The sequence below is a fragment of the Propithecus coquereli genome, unplaced genomic scaffold, assembly GCF_000956105.1.
Source record: "Propithecus coquereli isolate 6110/MARCELLA unplaced genomic scaffold, Pcoq_1.0 Scaffold35, whole genome shotgun sequence".
NCBI classification, from domain to species: domain Eukaryota; kingdom Metazoa; phylum Chordata; class Mammalia; order Primates; family Indriidae; genus Propithecus; species Propithecus coquereli.
In genome coordinates, this window is record NW_012149174.1 from 6,940,295 (window position 1) to 6,962,898 (window position 22,604).

The window sequence follows — 22,604 nt, forward strand, 5'->3', positions numbered from 1 at the left end:
TTTGACTGTAACAAAAAGTAATATAAATTGATTCTAGAGCATTTTCCCATTGTTAGTTATCTTACAAATGAAGATCATAATTTTTTTTTTTTTTTTTGAGACAGGGTCTCACTCTGTCACCCAGGCTGGAGTACAGTAGTGCAATCACAGCTCACTGCAGCCTCGAACTCCTGGGCTCAGGCGATCCTCCTGCCTCAGCCTCCCCAGTAACTAGGATTACAGGCACATGCCACCATACCTGGCTGATTTTTTTAAATTTTGTAGAGACGGGGTCTCACTATGTTGCCCAGGCTGGTCTTGAACTCCTGGCCTCAAGTGATCCTCCTGCCTCAGCCTCCCAAAGTGCTGGTGTGAGCCACCACACCCATCCAAAGATCATAATTTTAAAGGAAAAAGAAGACAAACCCAAAGACAATCGTACAGTTAAACATACTTATGAGTACTAATAAAAAGTATTTAAGGCCAGGTGCAGTATGGCTCATACCTGTAAGCCTAGGTGTACATTAGGTATAATTCTTTTCCTAGTTCCATTATAACTGTGCCTATTCCCTGTATGTGATATAGCCTAAGCCAGAGATGTCAAGAGATATAAATACGCAAGTTCTACAAATTAAAAAAACCTGACAAAACAAACTTTGACCTGTACTATATTAAAAGCAAATGCTTCATAAGAAAAATAGCAATACTATTACTATGCCATAACCATTGAAACTAGAGAACAGGAAGTCAATTTGGTGGAAATCTAAAGAAAGAAAAGGGAAGTTACTGAAAGAACTGTGCTGTGATTTGAATTTACATACATGAGTAAATACAAGGAAGGAAGTTAGAGTAAAGGACTTTTTTTTTTTTTTTTCAGACAGAGTCTCACTCTTTTGCCCGGGCTAGAGTGCAGTGGCATCAGCCTAGCTCACAGCAACCTCAAATTCCTGGGCTCAAGCGATCCTACTGCCTCAGCCTCCCGAGTAGCTCGGATTACAGGCATGCGCCACCATGCCCGGCTAATTTTTTCTATGTATTTTTAGTTGTCCGATTAATTTGTTTCTCTTTTTAGTAGAGACGGGGTCTCGCTCTTGCTCAGGCTGGTCTTGAACTCCTGAGCTCAAACAATCTGCCCGCCTCGGCCTCCCAGAGTGCTAGGATTACAGGCGTGAGCCACCGCGCCCGGCCCAGTAAAGGACTTTTTTTCCTCCTACAACTCACGGTTAGGCTTATATTTTCTTTTCTTTATTTTCTTTTTCTTATCTTGTTTATTTCAAATAGACTATAGATCTTCTTTTAATCCTTTTACTCTGTCCTGACAGATTCTACCACTGTCTTCAGCTTCCTTTCCCAGCCATTGTCTGTAATTTGTTCCAATTAAAGAAAAGTATGGACCGACTTTCTCCTTCAATATCAACAAGTCTATTTCAATAAACCAAAGACCTGAAAAGGATCATGATAAGCTCAACGAAGGCAATGGCCCTGGGCAAGGAGGCAGAACATTCCAGTGCTCGCCTGGCCCTGCTCATGGTTTCCAGGAGGATGGAGAGTAGCCCCCTCTCTGGTATCACTGGTTCATCTCACAAACTTAAGGGTGATGGACAACAATCTCTCTCGAAGATTGTGTTTATTAGGCAGGACTGAAATTCTATATGGATAAAATGAGCTTTAAATGGCTAGGCAATGAGAAGATGATAATCTCATGAGTTCCAGATGAGTCACCACACTTAGCACAGAATTCTGCACTTGATGGATGCTCCATAAAAATCCACTGGTTAAGCCAGGTAAAATCTCTATGCATACTTAAGAAATCCAATAATCGTAGTATTAAAATACTTGAGGGCCCTTAAAATAGTGTCTCATTTACTTCTGTACCTGTGAACAGTTTACATAAACTATTTCTACATCTTGACAATAATACTTTAATTTCAAAACAATATTTCCAGCTGTTTGGAATAACTGTCTTAATAGTCATATGAATTTTGTTTAAATCTTTCAAACACAGTATAAACATTTACTTCTAAGAAAATGAGGTAAGAGTTTTTAAATAAGGAAGGAAAGATAATACCTAGATTCCACAAAGAAAAATAGGATTGTGAGGAGCTAGAGACATCTATCTAGGTCCCTGGAAAAAAAACTCAAAGGTCAGCTGCTGAATTCTATGTCTTGGTGGACCAAGGAAGGTAAATTCAGCAAAACGTGAATTAAAGGCAGTGGGAAAGTGGAGTCATAAGGAGGTGGGACCATCTGTCCCCACATTTCTGGGGTGTTTCCAGGATAAGAACTAGACAACTAATCCTCTGATATGCTTTCCTGGGATGAGCTAAAACAACGGCAGTATGATGCTATGTAATTGTGTGTCATTTGTTAACTCCCACTATTCCTGAATGAATTTTCTTTACACTCAGGGTGAGAGCCATAGTCTCACATAGACAGGATGAAAAGTTATTTTAAGAGTTATAATATAGGTAGCCTCATGCTACAGTGGAAAAGCTTTGGATTTAGAATAATAAGAGCTAGGTTTAGGCCTTGACTACATCAACTACTGGACGATCCACTGTTTCCCCATAAGTAAAATGTAGATAACTGAAATACTGGTGTGAAAACCAACGAGAAACATATGCAAACCGTCTGGACATGGTAAGTTTTTATTATTTCAACAATAAAAATAACATCTACACCCATAGCTAAGAAAGGTAGTACCTTTGAGTGATAGAAAGCCAGAATGGGTCTGTTAAGTGGGAAGCAGACAGAGCCTGTAGACAGAACAGCCACTGCTGGTTTCATGACACTCAGTGTGGCACCAAAAGGATAGACGAAGGTGAGAGCCCTGTAAGAAATTAAAGAAACAGATTCAAATTTTTAAAAAATGAATACTAAATTTCTGAAAAATAATCTTAGTGTTTCTTGAGCTCTTTGATCCACCATCAAACCCAAAATTTCTTCTAAGCTTCATTTTGTTAATTCAAAATTGGGACAACTCTAGCTATAAGTTTAATAAAGCATTTTAACAAACATGAATGTAAATTAACAGGAAAGTGTAAATGAGTGTAACTGGGAGAAGTAAGTAGCTTCTTATGGATGGGGGAGGAAGAAGATGGTCATCCCCATCCCCAATAATTTGAAATGCCACTTTTACTATACACAAATAACCCCCATCCTCCAAATATGTTTTAGGTCTGATTCTAATCTGTATTATTTATATTTTACTATTTCTGCTCTGGTACTATGTTATTTTAATTACTAAAACTTTGTAACATGCTTTAACTACATAAAATTTCACCTTCTATGAGGTAAAATACCCCAAAGTAAAAAGGGAAGCTGGAAAAAGTATTTGTAATACACAGAGGTCTTATAAATGCATAAGAAAATACAAACCATCAATAGAAAAATGGTTAAAAAGCAATGAACAGGAAATTCACAGAAATACAATCAGCCAATAGACTTTAAAGGCCATCCCACGCACTAATAATCAAAGAAATACAAATTTAAAATAAGAGACACCATTTTTACCAGAATACGCAATACCAGCAAGAGAGGAAAAAGGGGCGTGTTCATAGGGACCATAAGTGCTACCACCTGCCTGAAGAGTGCTTTGGCAATGTATCACATGTGGCAAACGCATCAGTGGGAAGACCCTAGACCCAGAAATTTCAATGCTTAAGAATCTATCCTACTAAAATATTAGCATGAGTGCCCGAGAAAAGTACATACAAAGATGTTGACTTATGCTTTGTTATTTAAATATAATGACAAATATAAAATTATTTATAACAACAATATAGAGTAGAAGTTAAGAGTACAGACTCTGGAGCAGACTACCAAAGACCAAATCTAAGTAGTCACGTGAATTTTGGCAATTACCTCTCTGTAACTCACCTCTAACCTTTCAGGGTTGTTGTGAGGATTAAATGAGGTAATAAATGTCTATCACATAGTAAATGCTCGATAAACATCATGTGGTATTATTAAAGCAAAATATTGTAAACTACCTAAATGTCCAATAATAAGGGGTCAGATAGATATTTAGATATATCTAATTTAATCCAGTCATTAAAAAGGAAAAAGTACTTACCTATGACTTTATATATGAAAAAAATCTAGAAATCTAAATATACTGTTAAGGCTGATTATCTCCAGGGGGAGAGGCATAGACTTACAATGCAGAACTTCTACTTTGTTCGCTTTGAACTGCTCAAATATTTTTTTTGTGAGAATTACTTTTGTAATCAAAGGCAAAAACTCTTTTCATTTTGGAAAAAAAAAAACTCTTCAAAATGATAAACACATCCTCCTCAGGTGGCCTCAGAAAACATACTCACTGGGCATTGTTGCCATTGCTTTCCTCGTCAATGATTCCAGGCACGGCCTTTCCTGCAGCTCGGCTAATTTCCCTTAAAGAAAAAAAATAAAATCCAGTAACAAAAATTTTGGGAATTTCTTACTGCATTCATTAATATATATGAATGAAATGCAAGAATTTTACAGACTTCGAGATATAATTTTTTTAAATTAAATAAAAGTACACTCTTACCTCTTTTGGAATGCTTACAAAAGTTAACATTAAAATATTAGAATCAGTTCTCCTCTTTCTTGAGTTCTGAGGAAAGTGTCCCTATTCTAGGCCCACATTGTAGACTCTATCCTCAGAGCCAGCAGAATACCTGCCACATAGTAAGTTCAAAGGTGGAATGAATAATTTTGAACATGGGAGAAGCTCACAGAAGGCATCTGATGTTGCTCCCTCAGACATTCATTTCCTACTTCCCCAAAACCCCTGATTTATTTTTAGGATCCAGAGCAGAGAAAGCTCACTCCATCCCAGGCTCTAGGAGACAACCTAGCTATGCCATCAGGACAGTTTAGGGTGGGCATTGTGGCCTAGGACAGCTCAAAAAGAGCAAATCTCCTCACTTCTGTAATCCTAGCACTTTGGGAGGCCAAGGCGGGAGGATCGCTTGAGGCCAGGAGTTTGAGACCAGCCTGAACAACATAGCAAGACCCCATTTCTACAAAAAATAGAAAAATGAGCCGGGCATGGTGGCATATGCCTGTAGTCCCAGCTACTCAGGAGGCTGAGGCAGGAGGATCGCTTGAGCCTAAGAGTTTGAGGTTGCAGTGAGCTATGATGGCACCACTGCCTTGTAGCCAGGGTGACAAACGGAGACTCCGTCTCAAACAACAAACAAATTAACAAACAAACAAAAACCAACAATAACAACAAAAAGACAAACCAAAAAAGAGTAGATCTCAGGACTACTCTTGCTGGGAATGCTGGAACCAAGGCATGCTCTCTTGCCCCAGATGGTGTGACATACAGATATGAACTTGGGAACTATTAAAACTATTCAGCCCCACACACAGGAGAACAGAGCCAAGAGAACTGAAGGGAAATGGAACCAGAGCCCTGATGACGTGAATCTTTCAGTCAATCCGTACCCAAAGCCTGCCCCATTTCTGGGCTTTTCAAGTACATAAATCAATAAAGTCTTTTTATTGTTTAATCCCACTTGAATAGGGTTTTCTGTCACTTGCAACTGAAAGTATCCTAATCCTAACTAACAAAAATGTGAATGTGAAGTCAGGTTTCAAAAGATGGAGGAATATAATTTGATGAATGAGAAGTAGTAATAAAATAAATTAAAATAAAACAAAAGCAAGAAAGGAAGAAGGGGCAGTGAAAAGAATGTGTGAAAACAGATTACGGAAGATTCATGGAGGAAAGATGCGACTTATTTGTAAAGACACTGCTGCTTTTCAACATGCTTACCTGTTCAAGACTCCATTGGAAACTAGAGCTTCTTTAGGATGGAAATACTTGTAATACACATTTCTAACAACAGCATCTTTAAAAGAGAAGAAGGTATATTTTAGGTTAGAAATAAGTTTGGTATTATAGACTCAGATAAATTTTGACCCAAAAGGAACCCTGGAACTCTGTTCCAATCCCTCTCATTTTACAAACGGAAGAAGCCTGGGCACAGAAGGCTCAGACCACTGGTGAGACCAGAATACTGAACCATGTACCCTCAGCCCAGGGCTCTTTCCATTGTACCCCTGGGCCTAGAGGGTTATGATATGAAGAATACTATTACTGCCTCCATTTAAAATAATAATAACAATTACCATTATTAACCATGATTCCATATTCTTCTAGTAAAAAGTTGATATTGGTGTCAAATCTGGATTCCCCACCTTCTCCTAGCATCACAAGGATATCGCCACCACTGTCAAGGTACTTCTTCAGGACTTCAAACTACACAAAGGAAAAAAACAACCTATGAATATACTCAAAATACTTTTGTCCAAAATACCACAAATAAGACCGTAAGCAGCTGAAAAATAAAACACTTCACATCTATAAGGCATTTAAATATAAATGTATATAAGATAAAATTTACTCTCTATGTAGGATCTCCAAGCTTGTCTTTGAACAAAAAGCTCCAAAAATACTCAAAATGAACTGACAGTGTGAATGTTGACTATCCGGACGGCAAACCAAAAGTGGAAAACTCAGCTAAAGGAAGCTCATACTCTCCATTCAGCAGTACCCCTGGGTCTCACCTACTACATGCCAGTTGCACCTACCCTCCCTTAACAACCAAAAATGTCTTCAGACATTGCCAGATGTCCCCTCAAGAGGACAGGAAGAAGCAGAAACACCACTGGTTGAGAACCATCGATCTAGACAATGCCTCCTCACCAAGAATATCAGGATGAAGGCCTTCCATATCACCCCAAGGAGGAATTTTGTTCAAGGTCACCCACTGACCAAGCCATAGTGAGAAATGCATGTTGTCTGCTTATATCCTGGGAAGCTCTCTCTGGCTTTCACAAAGCTCCAGAGGGGAGAAAAATCTAGGGCTGATCTGGCTGACCCAACCTGAAAAAACCTGGAGTGGGTGGTCCAGGCCAATAGTTTCTCAATTTTCATCAAGTGCCTCATCAGAAAAAAACTGAATATGCACATATATATACAGCCAATGTGTATATATCTGTATTTAAAGTATGCATATTTATCATTTAAAACATACTCCCAAAAAGGAAATGTTGTAAGGCTAAGGAAAATATGAATAACAAATATAATTTCCTTCTGACACCCCACTGCTGCATCACACGCATCCTACTTTGGAAACACTGGCCCAGATTAGCTTTGCTATCCTACAGCCCTCTTGCTCTTGCATACTCCCTGGAGTTTCCTCTCCCCATCTTCCCCATAATATGGAAAACAAATGAATCAACTATTTCAAAATCAAAGTTTTTAAAAAATCAGTTCAAAGGCCATTTCCTCTGGGCCTTATAACCTAGTGCCTCTTTTCTGTGCTTCTGTGGAAATATGGAACTTAGAACATTGATTGTCATTCTTAGATGGTTCATTTGTTTGATTTCCCCTAGACTATGAGTTCCTTGAGAGCAGCGATCATGTGCTATTTGATTTTGATTGCTAGAGTCAGTCATAGGACCTGGCACATAATTGGGTACAAAATAGATCCTTAATAAATATTTTTGGAACGACAATGAAAAAAGAAAACAAAAGAGCCATAACTTCATTGATCCTGGACTCAGCACAGCAGACTGAATCTCTCCCTAGATTCCATCTGCCTTTTTCTTCCTTTTGATTTCCTATCAAACTCCTTTTCCCATACACATCTGCTATATTCTATGACTGAGAATAGCAAGCCAGGTCTAGACTGCAATATATATATTCTCAGAACTTAGCTTTTGCTTGGAAAATCCTATGGGGACTTGGTATTTATGATTTTTGTTCTGGGATTTGTCCATGTTGTCTAAATGCAGTAAATAGAGAGCTGGTACTGACATCTATTGTGTCCTATTGGCCATTTGGCAGTTTAAGAAAAAGAGCTATATGAAGAACTTGCTGTATAAATAACACAGTTGGGCAAAGGTTGAAGGAGTTTCCAAAAATGATGACCCAGGATCCACCCATGCATCTAAGTGAGACCCTTCTAACAAAAAACAGATATTTGGCACAAATTAGAGGTTTCTTATTTCTTTATGGCAAAAACAGGAATAAAGATTAATTTTGCAGATTTAAATTTTAGAGACTGATTTCCTAATAGGAATGCATTCACACTGCTAAGTTTTACAGTGTGGTACCAAATGTAGGATATTCCATAATATTATTGACACTGGATGATCCAGGCCTGTAGCTCTCAGTGGAGGCCATCTAGCAGGTATTTTGGATTGTTATAATATTAATATTTAAGGACATTTTGTGGGTGGGGTGGAGGGGCAGGGACACTAAAGGTCATGCAGTGTTCAGGCCAGTTCCACATGGTAAAGAACTGTCTCACAACATTTGAATGTCTTCTCAGATAGTCAGGTAGATTTAAAAAAGAAAAACAAACAAAACTTAGTCTACAATCTAACTCCAGTTTATATATAAATACTGTACAAAGTATCTCTTGCATGGTTTAACATATTGAATTCCCAGGTACACACTACCACGTAAACTGAGTAAAACTGAGGGAAGAATTATACTCTTTTTTTTTTCTTAGACTTTACTAAGAGCTGGTCAGTATTTTGGAAACTCACATTGCCAATGGCAATGCGGCTCATGATTTGAAGAGCCAATGCAACATACCTGCATCAGCCTGCATTTGTACCTATCCCATTCATGGTGATTTTATATATTTATTAACTTTTATTTCAAAATGTCAAGCATAAAGAAGTGTTCTGGTATATGTATGCCCAAGAATTAAAAAACTGAAATACACATATTCTTCTACTGTATACATGCCTAAGCATTTATAATTTCAAATACATATATTCTTTTAAAAAATCACCTTCCTTCAATTTCTTTACATTACAGTTAGGACATTATATTGACTTATTTTTTTTAATGATGGTAGGTTATATTATCTATGCATTTCAATGCAGGATGATAAAGGTGGCATTTGCGACATAGGTGGACGCTGGCCTGAAAGGGTTGGGAGACACTGGTCTGAGCCATGAGGTTACCTGGTGGTAACTGAATCCCCCCCAAGTCAGTGTAATGAGTCAAAGTAGCTGAAGTGGGAAACAAGGGAAGATTTTTCAGCCTAATTTCTAGCCTGATACTAGCATATAATACCAGACACAGGACATCTGTCCTGTCATGAAGCTTCTGGAGGACTATGAAAAAAGCATCACAGATTTTGAGGGGTGAAGTGACCCCTTTACTTGTCCTAGAAGGCCAGCAGCAATGACAAGGAAGGCAGTGATCTTACCAGGATCAGCCCACTAGAAGAATAAAAACACAGGGAATGCTGATTCTTAGAAAAAAGCTAAAGGCTTTTCTCCCTTTCCTTCCCACCTCACTCCAACTCTAAAGAGAAGCATGGTGCCAGGGACTGGCCTGGTGAGAGGACATTTTATTAGGCTAAAGTTCCAAAGAACTAAACCTGCCTCTCAAAGGACTTATGCCTTTTGGAAGCCACAGCCACCCTTCCCTGGGAGCCTGAAGTAAGGCTTGGCCTCGTGCCCATCCCCGCTTAGGAAAACGCCCAGGCTCTGACCCTTTCTCTAGACGCCCCTGCTTTCCTGAGGCTGCTTGCTCTTTGGTAAAGACCCAGTCACCTCTCTCTTTGGCTTCTCTAGATGGAGGGGGGAAGTGGAGCCAACCCCCAAAAAGTAATAAAGTATTCCTTTGCAGGCCACTGCCATCTGTGCATAGGTTTCCCTCAGGGTCTCAGTGGGTAGGGATAGCTGGTCGCCTCCACATTCCCAACTGTAATTCCTACTCCTCCTCTCAGTTAACCTGATCAAACAGTTATGTCTCTTCAAGCCCCGCCCAGGTAGGAAAGTCACCTTGCAATCACACTGAGAAAAAAAGGAAAATAGAATAGAAATACTCCCCTGTGGACCTCTACCCACTGGTACCACCCAGAGTAACAGCAGGAGACCTTGGCCTGCCTCAACGTAAGGACCACACTGGCCCTGCCCTGCCTCAACCTCCCTACTCCCCATACTCTCCCTGAGCACAAAGGTACTTCCTACAAGTGTCTCTGAGAATGGTTCTTGCTGTATTCTGGGCTTCTTGTTTTATTAATTGTGGAAAAATACACCCAACGTAACATCTTAACCATTTTTAAGTGTACGGTTCAGCAGTGTTAAATATACTCACACTGTTGTCTAACCAATCACTAGAACTCTTTCATCTTGCAAAATTGAAATTCTGTACATATCAAACAACAACTTCCCATTCTTCCCTCCTCCCAGGCCTTGGCAACCATCGTTCTATTTTCTGTCTCTATAAACATTTTTTTTTTTTTTTTTGCAGACATAGCCTCGTTCTGCTGCCTGGGCTAGAGTGCCATGGCATCAGCCTAGCTCACGGCAACCTCAATCTCCTGGGCTCAAGCGATCCTCCTGCCTCAGCCTCCCGAGCAGCTGGGACTACAGGCATGCACCACCACACCCAGCTAATTTTTTTCTATTTTTAGGTGTCCAGCTAATTTCTTTCTATTTTTAGTAGAGACAAGGGTCTCACTTGGCCTCCCAGAGTGCTAGGATTACAGGTGTGACCCACCACACCTGGTCGTGTCTCTGTAAATTTGACTACTCTAGGTACCTCATACTTGTATAAGTGGAATTGATACAGTATTTGTCTTTTTGTGTCTGCCTTTTTCATTTCACATAATGTCCTCAAGGTTCATCCATGACGTGGCATATATCAGAATTTCCTTCCTTTTAAAGACTAATTCCATTTTACGTACATACCACATTTTGTTTATATATTCATCTATCAATGGAAAGTTGGACTATTTCTACCTTTTGGCTACTGTGAATAGTGCTGCTGAGAATATGGGTATGCAAATCTCTTTGAGATGCTTTTGATTTTGGGGTGCATATACCCAGAAGTGAGATTGCTGGATCATACAGTAATTCTATTTTTAACTTTTTGAGGAACTGCCATTCTGTTTTTCATAGTGGTTGTACCATTTTACATTCCCGCCAACAGTGTGGAAGGGTTCCAATTTCTTCACATTCTCACCAACACTTGTAATTTGTGTTCCAGGTCTTACATTTGTCATTCTTTATTCCATGAAATAGAAATTAAAAAAACAGCTAACTTTAAATGAAATCTTCCTATTTTCAAAGCAAAAATATGGCAAAGAATCATGGCTAATATTTAATTAGCCCACACTATGTGTTTGGCACTTTACATGGAGTATCAGTTAATCATCACACCGCCAGGATAAAAGGAGAGATGAAGTGACTACTTCAAGGCAACACAGTAAGTGGTGAAGGTGGATTTAAACCCAGGATTTCAGAGCCCATGCTCCTAACCATCTCACTATATTTCTTCTTTATGGATACCTCCTTACCTCAGCTGCAGTAAATTTTTCCCTTGGCCCAGCTGTAATCCACAGTTTCACCCCAACTAGCTTCTCAGATGTGATTTCGTCTTTTAAGCTAGAAATATGATTTTAAAAGCAAATGTTAGATCCATAAGTCAAACCAATTTATGAATTATTTTAGCCTCTCTACTGTATGGAACCAGAGGCCACAGCAGTCAAGAGAGGAAGGGATTTGCAGGTACCTGGTCCTGCCTCTCTCCCAAAGTGAAAATCCCCTCTACAGGCCTGCCTCACAGAGTTATCTGGCCTCTGTTCAAATACTTGCAGTAAGCTGAGGTGTTCAAATTAAACCAGGCTAAAGCATAAAGAAGTCCTAAACTACTAATTCAATCAGCTCTACCATTAGCTTATATAATTACATATCCTCATCCATTAAAAAAAAAATACATGCACATATACATAAAGACAGAGATATTCTCATTTTTCATTTTCCTGAAGTATTGACCCAAGTTATAAAATATGGAGAAAGCCTCTAAGATCTTAAAAAATTATATGTGTATAATTAGAATAAGTTTTTGGTTTGTACTTTGGAGGACAACTTAGTAATATGCTGATTACCTATTTCGAAAGAGATGTTTTAATAATTATTTATTTAATTCTAAACAATCTTTAAATTGAGCTCTTCCCACCTAAACAATCTATGTTACATAATAAAATAAAGATTTTTCCGTTTTATCAGTGGGCTATTTGTTATCACTTAGAAGGGAAAACAATAAACATGGTCATAGTCACCTCTGAATCTTCCAATTACTCCGAAGTTTTTTCTGCATAGATTTATAGCCATTATTTGTGGTAAATAGCTCCTTTTTGTATGCATTAAATAGAATGGTGCTCCGAAGCTCTTTCTCCATGGTTACCTTATGGAAGAAAGATGAGATCAGAAAAACAATAAAGAATATTTCCAAAGAAAGACTCCAAAAGGAATAAATAGTTACCTTCCACTTCTAATTTATCAAGAAAGGGTATACAACTGCAGCCTATCAATGAAACCCCTACAATTCTCCAAGGCTAAGAGTAAAATGCAAAATCACAGCTGCAGAAACCTAAGGCCAAACAAAACCCTGCCCACCCTCAGCTTTTGCTTTCAGTCTTTTGCCCTGGCCCTCCCACCACCCTACACCCAAGGCCCTGCCCCACAATCACTCCACTCTCGTGCCCCAAGACCACGTTTCCAACCTGATTCCTCACTGCTAATTATTGCTGAGATTCCATATTCTTTTTATATATATTAACTTACAGTTTTATGAAATAGGATCTTACTATATGCACTATTCTGCAACACATTTTTTCACCTAATCTTGTATATTTGATATCGTTCCATGTCAATACATATGGATCTACCACATTCTTTTAAACAGCTACACAGTATTTCATTTTATGCATGTACCATAATTTAACCAGTCATATACTGATTAATATCTTTTTTCATATTTTTTGCTAGTAAAACAATGCTAAAAACATCATTGTTGAACATGATGCTTCTGTGCACTTCGCATATTTGTAGAATAAATTCCTACCTGTTGAATGGTTGAGTAAAGCATTTCCAAATTGGCCGCCAAAACAATTGTACTAATTTATACATCCACCAACACTAATACATTTGTTTCCACACAGTCCTATCTATTTCTAATCTTTCTCATCTTTGCCAATAAAATATGTTTAAAAAATCCTCATTATTGTTTTAATTTGCCCTCTGAAATTAGTGAGATTTAGCATTGAATTTCTTCTGATTTTCTTGCTCGTGGACTCATTTTTCTATTAAGTTTCATATTTTTCTAATTCATCATTAAACAAACATTTTCATGAGTTTATTTGTCTCAAGACTTGGCTTCTGGTAGCTTTTTTGGTTTGGTTTGGTTGAATTTTGCAGGCCATATAGATTACAAATTTTATAGAGTCAAAAGTATTAATCTCTTCTGGGCTTCTGGATTGCATGACACATTAAGAAGAGCTTTTGTCATGCTAATATTATAAATATACCCAACAATGCTTTCTTCCAGTACTTTCACAATGTAATTTTTTAACATTTAAATTTTGGTCCACTTGGAATGGATTTTGGTGCTAAAATGGGCTTTGGTATTTTCTAAATTACTAGAAAGCTGCCCAACACCAAGCCAACTTTTCAAGGCTGATTGGAAATATAGCACCACCTTGACTATATATAAATCCCTTGGTTTTATTCTGATTTCTATCATGTTCTATCTCTCTGTAAGTTTTTGCTCAGTTCCATACTAATTTAACTGCTATACTTTTATGTTATAATATAATGATGCTGGAGAGCTAATTCCCCTTATTACCTTTAATTTTTAGAATTTTCCTGGCTACTTTCACATATTTATCTTTTTTTATGAACTTTAAAAATCATTTTGTCTGGTCGAAAAAAAAATCCCCATGATCCCATCACTTGACACAGCTATCTTCTTATGTTGTATTCCATCCACGTGCATACTTGTTTTCCCATTGTGTACATACAATATTGTATTCTGCTTTCTCCAGTTTCCTAAAAGTCTTCATGATTTAGGTTAGTGGTTGTGTGATTTATTGCATGGTTATGCCATAACGAACTCACCCACTGTCTTCATGGGCATCTTTTCAACTTTCTTCCATCACACATAGTACTGAAATTTACATATTTCTACTTTGCCACTAATTATTTTTGCCAAAGGACAGATTCGTAGCAGCAGGATTCCCAGGAAAAGGAGAGGAACTCCTTTTGTCATTTTATGGCTCTTCAAGGGAAAGCGTAAGGAACGCTACATTACCAGTCAACAGCTTATTGTAGCTCAGCCCCTTGTGTGAACAGCAGACCTGGGTTCCTGTACTGTCAGAATTACTCAGAAATCAGTTTCCTTAAGGATAGGAAAGAAGTTAAAAACAATAAAAATAACCAATATTTAGGTGGTGCTGTCTATCCATTCTCTCGATTTCTCTTCAATTCTATTACCAGTCAAATCAGTATTTTCCCAGATGAGCGATGGAAGGACCAAGGGTCGCAGCAGTGACGGAACAGAGACTACGACCTTACGATTCCTCGATTCCTCATCCAGTGCTCTTTCATACTCAGCAGGACAACTAAAAACTCATGCAGTCCGAAGCGATAGAGACTGGAGCCCAGCCAGAGGGCCGGGATCCCGGCCTACACCGCGCCCCTAATTTGCTTTACCCCTGTGGCCCTAGGATTTTCCAGAAGACTGGCTCCGCGGCCTCGATGAGTGTGGGCGAGGCCCTCACCAGCTCCCAGGCTGCCCAAACTCCCCTGCCGGCCCATCGGTTGGAGCCCTTCTTACCTGAGGCCCAGTGACCACCATCATCACCTGACGCCGTCCAGCATCCAGCCGCCAGGTATCCAAGGCGGCCTAGCAACCGCGGAGTCCGGCGCGCTGGCAAGGCGTGGCCCCAGACTAGGCGCTACCTCCGGAGTGACGTGATGACGACAGAGCGGAAGGAGCGATGGGTAGGGGGCGGGCCTAATGCGGGACTGTACCATTACTTTGGATGAGGGGTAAATCCAAACACAACGAGAACGAACTTTTCCGCAAAAATAAGCCCACTTAATTTTGTTCCTTAATATCAATTATTATTGAAGGCTGATAACAACGGTAGACACCAAGGGTCCAAGCTTCACTCCACCCTGATGGAGGAGAACAGTGAGGGTTTCCAGCCTTGGTCCCCAGGGCGCAGGCGCAGAGCAGCGGGGTCGGACCGGGTCGCACCATTGGGAACTGTCAGGTCTCGGGCTAGTAGCAACACATTCCTGGGGGCGGACTCCTGGTGTGAGCCGACTGGGAGGCCAGGGAAGACCTCCCGGGAGAGCGGGAGCAGGTTTAATGGCGAGGATGGTAACAGGAGACAGTTCTTTCCCTTTTATTAACCCCGCATCTTCGAGCCTGGCCTCAGTGCCAGGCCTGAGCACCGGGGAACGTGGCGGTGAACCCGCCGCCCTCTAGACATCTTCAGGCGGGGAGTTAGATGTTGGCTAGCCAGATCCTACAAAAATGTAAAACTATAAACTGTATTACGGAGTTGTGAGGGGCTCGAGCTGGTCAAAAAGGAGCTCCCGTTGAGCAGAGATCTGAAAGAAAAGTATCCGTTAAGGCAAGGGCGTTCCTATCAGAAGGAACTGCTTGTGCAAAAGAGCCTTCACCACATACAGGTTGCCCTGCCATCGCCTTCAAAATGGAAACTCAGATGCCTGCAACCAGAACAGACCACCCTGCTCCCCAGGGGAGAGCTCTGTGCCTGCCTGAAGATTGTGGATTCGGGTACGACGCTGCAGCAACCTGGAAGACAAACCGATGAGTGCCGAGACTTCTGACAGTTTTGATTTACATTTATGTTTGTCTTCAAAGAGTACAGAGTAGTAGGAGTTTGGGATATTAAAGTACACACACAATTGGTGTTGCCTTTTCACAATACTGTCCCTGCAAATTCAAAACAGTGGAGAAGAGGGTGATTGAGAATTCTCTTTTGGGGGATGCTGTATTTTGGTGCAAAATTGGGTGGATACAGTCTGTATTTAGGGTAAAAATGGAAGGATGTATTCCCACTGGAGAGAGACTAGGCTGTTCCACTTGAGGATTGGGACAAGTCTTGGGGACTTTCTGCCTGTTGTGCAATTAGTATTTGCTAAAGCATCTGCCCACAGCACTTCTCCCACTGTTGGAGGTTGTAGAAGAGCATGAGTTTTATAATCGGCTGTCACCACATTCACCTCCACCAAGGTCAGCTGTGTCAAGTTCAGTTCCTGGATATGCCCAGTTCCTCACCAATTGGGTGACCTTGGGCAAATTGCTTAATCTCTCTGAACCAATGTTTCCTATCTGCAAAGTGAGGTTAATAATTTCTAAGTGCTGGCTTACAGTGAGTATTGTAGATGATGCATATAAAACTCGGAATGTGCTCAGTAAACATAGGTATAGCACGATCAATTCAATAGCCTAGTTTTTCATTTTTATTTTTTATCCTGGTGAAAAATTTGTGATTTTACACCTTAGAATAGATAAAACCATTACATGTTTCACAACCCATAGCTGATTGTGTACTTTTGACAGTACTAGCATGTGTCCGACAATTACACTTTTGATTTTTGCTTTGGGAAGTTGGGGGGATTTTGACCTCTCGCTCACCTTATTCTACATTTGTCAATTGACAAGTGCTATTAAGATGGAAATCAGAGTGTTTCAGAGTTCTCAGCACATGTCAAAGCTTAATATTAATTCTTCCTGACCCAGCTTTGATCTCCAATAGGTCAGTGTCACTGGTGTTTTTTCCATGGTCTCCCAGATTTGTCCCCCATAATTGCTTGGGCAGGGGACTAGGTGGACAAAAATGGAAGGGAAAGAGTGGGACTGAGTTAAGAGGAAAAGGCAATAAAATCACCAGCACACACTAATCCTAAGAAAGTTCTTCCTCTTGTCCCCAAACCAAAAAGCTAATAAGGCCACCCTGAAGTAGGAACCACAGGTTTGTGAAAAACCACTGAAGTAAGGAAGTATGATCCATCCCACAAGTGCAGGGTGTCCTGAATTCATGAGGTGTTATATGCTCACGTTCTGTCCAATCAGAATTACCTTTAGAAACGACTAATCTTGAACGTATGGAGCTCCATGGGTGGCCAGGAAGCTCTGGTCACCAAGTCTGCAGCAGTCTCCAGCTCTGTCCAAGGCCTGAGCTCCCCATGCGAGGTGCAGCACAGCATGAACTTGGCAGCCAGGCTCAGACCATGAATAGCATTCACTTGAATGGCTCCTCTTCAAGACCCCATTTCTCACACCTCGCTTGGTCCGACTAATTCTTGATTTGGCTTTCATTAGAGATTTTGACAGTCATTCTGCTTGGACCTACCACTCAGAGTGAGGGGCAGATCGGCACAAAAGTTCAATGTGAGAGTCAAATATGGCTCCAAGTCGCATCTCTGGCCCTTATTAGCTATGTGATCTTCAGGCAAGGAACAACTTCTCTGATCCTGCTTCTTTATTGGTAAAAAGGAGATAGTAATAATTCTATCTTAGGGTTGTTTGGATGAAAATTGGTAACAGGCATTAAAAAGTCTAGCACAGAAACTGGCGAAGCTTAGGCAGGCGATCTAATACTGATTTTGGCCAATTAAGCAAAAAAGGAATGTGTTAAAGGCATCAAATGCTCTTGACATCATTGGGACAGCTAGAGAATGAGATTTGAGGCTTCCAGGAATGACACTGCAGTGCTGGTCTGATGAGGAAACTGCTGCTGTTGCTGAAGCTAAGTACCAATTGCTACAATTTGCATTGTTGCTATTTTTATACCAGAAACTCAGTTTTGTGGGTACTCACCACAATTAACACATGAAAGAGAGCTCCTAGTCCCTTCCCTGAATCAAAAGTGGCACAGATGCATCCCTGGGCCACATGCCTGGCCCTAGGTCAGGGGAGGCTGGGAAAGTCAGTATCTAGCATTTTTAGCTACTCTACGTGGAGGTAGTTATTGCCCTTCATGAAGGCTTATAAAGTAGGGTACTCCCTGAATATAGGAAGGGGTTCAGATACCAGGCAAACAACCCAAAACAAATGTCCAGTACTACCCACAGCAAAGAAAGACACCATCAATATGGAGATGTTGGCTGACACCCTATAAGCTTGTTACATCTCTGTCATTTTACACATTGAGATCAAAATCCAAACACTAGGAGCCCTTCTGGTAAGGAGTGCTTGGTTGCCTATCCAACATTCTCCGTTTCTCTCTTAGTGTCAGCTGGGTAGTCATGTGCCCAGCTAATGAGCCACGCAGCCCAGCCTCCAATCCAGGCAAGGGTGTGTGGTTAGTAAGATGTAAGCAGAAGTCATTGGTGGGGCTCTGGGATAGCTTTTCAAAGTACCATTTTGCTCTCTTCCCTTCCTCCTTTTTCCCTGCCCAGAACACAAAATTGGTGGCTAGAGCTCCAGTAACCATTTTGTGATAATGTAGCAACCCTGATATTGGAAGCCATTGCCTCTGAGTGTCTGATGACCTGTCACACTAGCCCTGGACTGCCTAACACTATTCTTTTATGTGATGGGAAAAAAATAAACTTGTTTCTCATCCAAGTCATTGTTACTTTGCATCTCTGTTCCTAGTAGCTGAAGGTAATTCCGTACTAATACCAGCTGGTCTCAGTGGTTTCACAGGTGCTCCTCTTCTAGCAATCCAAGAGGTCATCATCCCCCTGTGCATAAGAAAATCCCAGAAATGCACTTGAGGCCCCAGAGCTGCTGGCCACAGTGTCAGGAGTGCAGCCAATGGACTTGGACACAGCTTCCTGGGTGAACTCTGGGTCAAAGTTTTTCAAGTCAGCAGGTCCTGCCTGTCAATAGAAACCAATGATGAGAAGGGAACACTGGGGTCTGAGCTCCCAAAAGAGCACACAGCCTCAGAGGGGGAGGTCAGGCCTCTCCTCCAAGTGCCTCCTAGTCACCCATACTTAGTTGTCACTTTCCCGTGCATTTACATTAATCATTCTATTCCACGTGGTTGAGTCCTGGCATCCTGCTTACTCCACACCAATCTTTAGACAAGTCAGCCAGTCAACAACATATACCTACTGAATGCCTGCCAGGCACTGTTCATGGTACTCCCTGCTTTCGTGAAGCTTACATTATGAAGGGGATAGGAGGATTGGTATTGATAATAAGCATGTATACAGATAGATAATTTAGGGTGTTGCTAGGTCCTATGAAGAAGATAACATAGGGCAATGTGGTAGGGAGTGCCCAGGGCAGCTTTGGAGGAAGACCTGTGTGGGAGATTGCAAAAATGATTACAGATTTTCCATTTTCCATCCAGAGGTGGAGTCTGTTTCTCCATCCCTTCACTATTGGTTAGCCATGTGACTTGCGTAGGTCAATGGGACATTCCCAAATATGATGCAAGCAGAGGCCTGAAAAATGCACATTGGGAGTGGTTCTCTTTTGCCATACTTGGAACTCTGAGGCCACCACGTGAACAAGGCCAGACTAGCCTGCTGCAGTGTGAGAGGCCTCATGAAGGAGAACTCGGTTGCCCTGGCTGCCTGCCAATTCCCAGACACAAGAGTGAGGCAATTCTAGATGATCAGCAGCCACTGTCCCGCTAGCTGGCTACAGGCACGAGAGAGCTCTGTGGAGACCAGCTGGCCTGGCCCGGACTAAAAACACCACAGAGAATCTGAACAAAATAAACGACTGTTGTTTTAAGCCCCTTAGTTTTGAGGCGGCTTGTTACATAGCAAGAGCCAATTGATACAGTCTCTCTCTGGAGGAGGCACAGGCTATGGAGATTATGCCACCTAGGTTTTATGACGTCAGTAGGTGACCCAGCGGAAGGGTCTGCAAATATGCTTTCATCCTGGGCTGTGGAACCAAACATACCACGGTTTCCAGTTTCTCAAAAAGGCCACAGGGCGCGGTGGTCCCAGCCAGAGGCTCACGGTTCTAAGCCCAGATTGTGAATCTTGGCTCTGGCCCTTGATCTTGTTAGTTTTGTGGCCCTAGACAAGGCAGGTATTTGTTGTTTTTTTACAAATGAAAAAATGATGCTAAAGAAACTTACTTAAAGTCTCCCAAGCAGTAGGTGGCAGCACCAGGAATCCACCCCAGCATGTCTCACTCTGAGATCCGTGCGCTGCTGCATTGTACTGTGTCCCTGCCTGGTATTCTGTGTGTCGTTCTCTCTCCAGGGTGTATGTTTGACATTCTCTTCACTATCTTTTTAAAATCCCAAGAAAAAGAAACTTTTCAGGTGCCTGGACTGAGTTATCCTATCTGACAACTGTTGTCACAAATCTGGTGCTCAAAGATACGTTCATGAACAGGTAAATGTTCATGAACATTATGAACACCTGGCTTTTACAAAAGTGTAAATAGTGAATTCACACTGGCAGTGTTTGGTGTGCAGACTGCTTGGGTGGAGGGCCTGGACGCCACGAGACACCGCACCTGACAGGTGGCCGAGACAACCTCACACGTCCGCCTCAAATGGGGCTCCTTTCGTTCACACTGCTGCTGCTAATTAATGTTCAAAAACTAACCACCTTCACCATAAATCGAAGAAATATAAATGAAAACAATGAGATGCCATTTTTCCCTTACCAAATTTGCAAAACAAAAAACAATAACAACAACACATGATGCTGCAAAGGGCAGGTAAGATGGGAGCTCTCCAGCAGGCGCCGCTGGTAGAAAACAGATTGTTTTCCCTTCTGCACAGTGCACAGGCAGTACGACTCGAGAACCTAAAAACGTTCACATTCTCTGACCTGGCAATTCCCCACCTGGAATCCATCTTAAGGAAATGACCGGAACTCTGGGCAAAGATATATACTTAAAGATTTTCATCAGCATATTACGATGGAAAAAAATGGTAACAACCCAAAGTTCACAATTAGGAGCATGGTTGAATAAATTATGTTACCAACATAAGATTGAAATATTATACAGCCACTAAAAATTGTATTTATAAAGTTTTATATAACATATGAAAATGATAACCGTTTTTAGCCAAAAAAAACCGGGAAGCCAGACACGGTAGCGCATACCTATAGTCCCAGCTACTTGGGAGGCTGAGGCATGAGGCTCCCTTGAGCCCCTGAGTTCAAGGCTGCAGTGAACTATGAACGTGCCATTGCACTCCAGCCTGGGTGACAGAGTGAGACCCAGTCATTCAAATAAATAAATAAATAATTTTAAAATGAGGGGGGGAAGATACACACACATACGCACACACACACACATATAGAGATAGGTATTATAAAGTATGACCAAGTATGTGGAAAAAAAAAAAGACACACATAGAAAAAAGACTGGAAGGAAATACGCCAGTGATTTCTCTTGGGTAGTAAGATAATAAACATTTTCCTGATATTGCTTTAAACTTCTCTGCTTTACATACTTTCTACAAGGAATACATATTATTTTTGTTATCAGGAAAAAGTCTAAAAATAGAAAAAGATAAAACATCTCTGTAGGGCTTGGCTCTGTCCAGGTATGCTAATGACACAGCACTTTAAAAACCATGAAACACCCTGCGGTGAGGGTTACTGGTGCTAAAGATCAAGGGCAGCAGACATTACCCAACAGCTGAGCTGGCAACCAGGACTTCTGGGGGCTAGAGCCACTTATGCCTCAGACTTACTGTGTGGCCTTGCACAAATCCATGAGCCTCTTGGCCCCCCAGTTTTCCCATCTGCGTGAAGAAAGCTGGCCCATGTACCAAGTTCCCACCAGTCCTGGACACCCAGAATCTAGAATGCGGGGACCTCTTACCACATTTGGGTTGAAGGGGGGAGTTAGCCTCTTGTGGTACAAGTCATCCCAGTTTATGGGGCTGAAGAATACATGATTCTTTATCTCGAGCTGCAGGAAGAAGGTGGTTAGAAGCATCCTCCCCATAGGCGCTCCACCCCACCCCCACATCCGCCAGAGCCCCAACTCTACCAGCAACTGGCTGTCAACTGGAAAGTAACTTGCAGTTCTGGCTGGTTTCCTGGGAAAGGAGATCATTCCACAGCCAGGCCTCTCCCATCATCCAGAATCCAAACCCTTCTCCCCCACAGCATCTGTTTATTCCACAACTATTTACTGTGCACCTTCTCTGAACTCCTACGTTGTCCTAGGCTTTGCAGGCATGTCACTGAGCAAGAGAGAGGAACCTGTTCTGGGTGGGGGAGGATAAGGGGGAGGGGGAACATCCAAGGGGCGCTTGGGGACCCTCCCTCCATTCTGCCTCAGTACATCTTGAGTCTTCCAGAATGCAAACCAGAGAAATCGACCAAATCAATTCACTAAGGAAGGTTTGAAAAGTTAAAGCCCCAAGAAAACCTGTAGATTCCCAGAGACTCAGAATTTAGGAATTGGACCTAGGCATGATTCACCATTTCTTTCTGAATTAAAATCAACGTTGACACCTACTCCTTCTCATTGTAGCAGGACCTTCTCTCTATCTATGTTTCTCAAAAAATGATTCCCCAACCCCCTGTACCAGAACCCTGCAGTGGGCTGATTAAAAAGCCAGATCTGAGAATAGAGTAATAGATATTGGAGACTTGGAAGGGTGGGAGGGGCTTGAGGGATAAGAAATTACTGAATGGGTACAATGTACACTATTTGGGTGATGGCTACACTAAAAGCCCAGGCTAGGGCTGGGTGCAGTGGCTCTCGCCTGTAATCCCAGCACTTTGGGAGGCCAAAGCAGGGAGGAACACTTGAGGCCAGGAGTTCAAGACCAGCCTGGGCAATATAGCAAGACCTCCTCTCTACAAAATATAAAAATAAA

General features: G+C 41.4%; 2 protein-coding genes across 4 annotated transcripts in view; both read right to left on the minus strand.

The window, feature by feature from the left end:
- Window positions 1-15,004, minus strand: part of IFT52 (intraflagellar transport 52) — a 34,521-nt gene extending 19,517 nt beyond the window's left edge. The window contains exons 1-7 of the mRNA XM_012651231.1: window positions 14,630-15,004; window positions 12,075-12,199; window positions 11,310-11,397; window positions 6,106-6,235; window positions 5,750-5,825; window positions 4,302-4,373; window positions 2,683-2,809 (exon numbers count right to left, since the gene is read on the minus strand). Coding sequence (XP_012506685.1) covers window positions 2,683-2,809; window positions 4,302-4,373; window positions 5,750-5,825; window positions 6,106-6,235; window positions 11,310-11,397; window positions 12,075-12,199; window positions 14,630-14,653 — 642 coding nt within the window. The 5' untranslated portion in view covers window positions 14,654-15,004. The remainder of the gene's footprint in view (window positions 1-2,682; window positions 2,810-4,301; window positions 4,374-5,749; window positions 5,826-6,105; window positions 6,236-11,309; window positions 11,398-12,074; window positions 12,200-14,629) is intronic.
- Window positions 15,005-16,310: 1,306 nt separating this feature from the next.
- SGK2 (serum/glucocorticoid regulated kinase 2) overlaps window positions 16,311-22,604 on the minus strand; it is a 23,261-nt gene continuing 16,967 nt past the window's right edge. For all 3 annotated transcript variants that reach the window (XM_012651225.1, XM_012651226.1, XM_012651224.1), the window contains exons 13-14: window positions 21,596-21,685; window positions 16,311-18,660 (exon numbers count right to left, since the gene is read on the minus strand). In XM_012651225.1, the coding sequence (XP_012506679.1) occupies window positions 18,496-18,660; window positions 21,596-21,685 (255 nt within the window). In that variant the 3' untranslated portion in view covers window positions 16,311-18,495. The remainder of the gene's footprint in view (window positions 18,661-21,595; window positions 21,686-22,604) is intronic.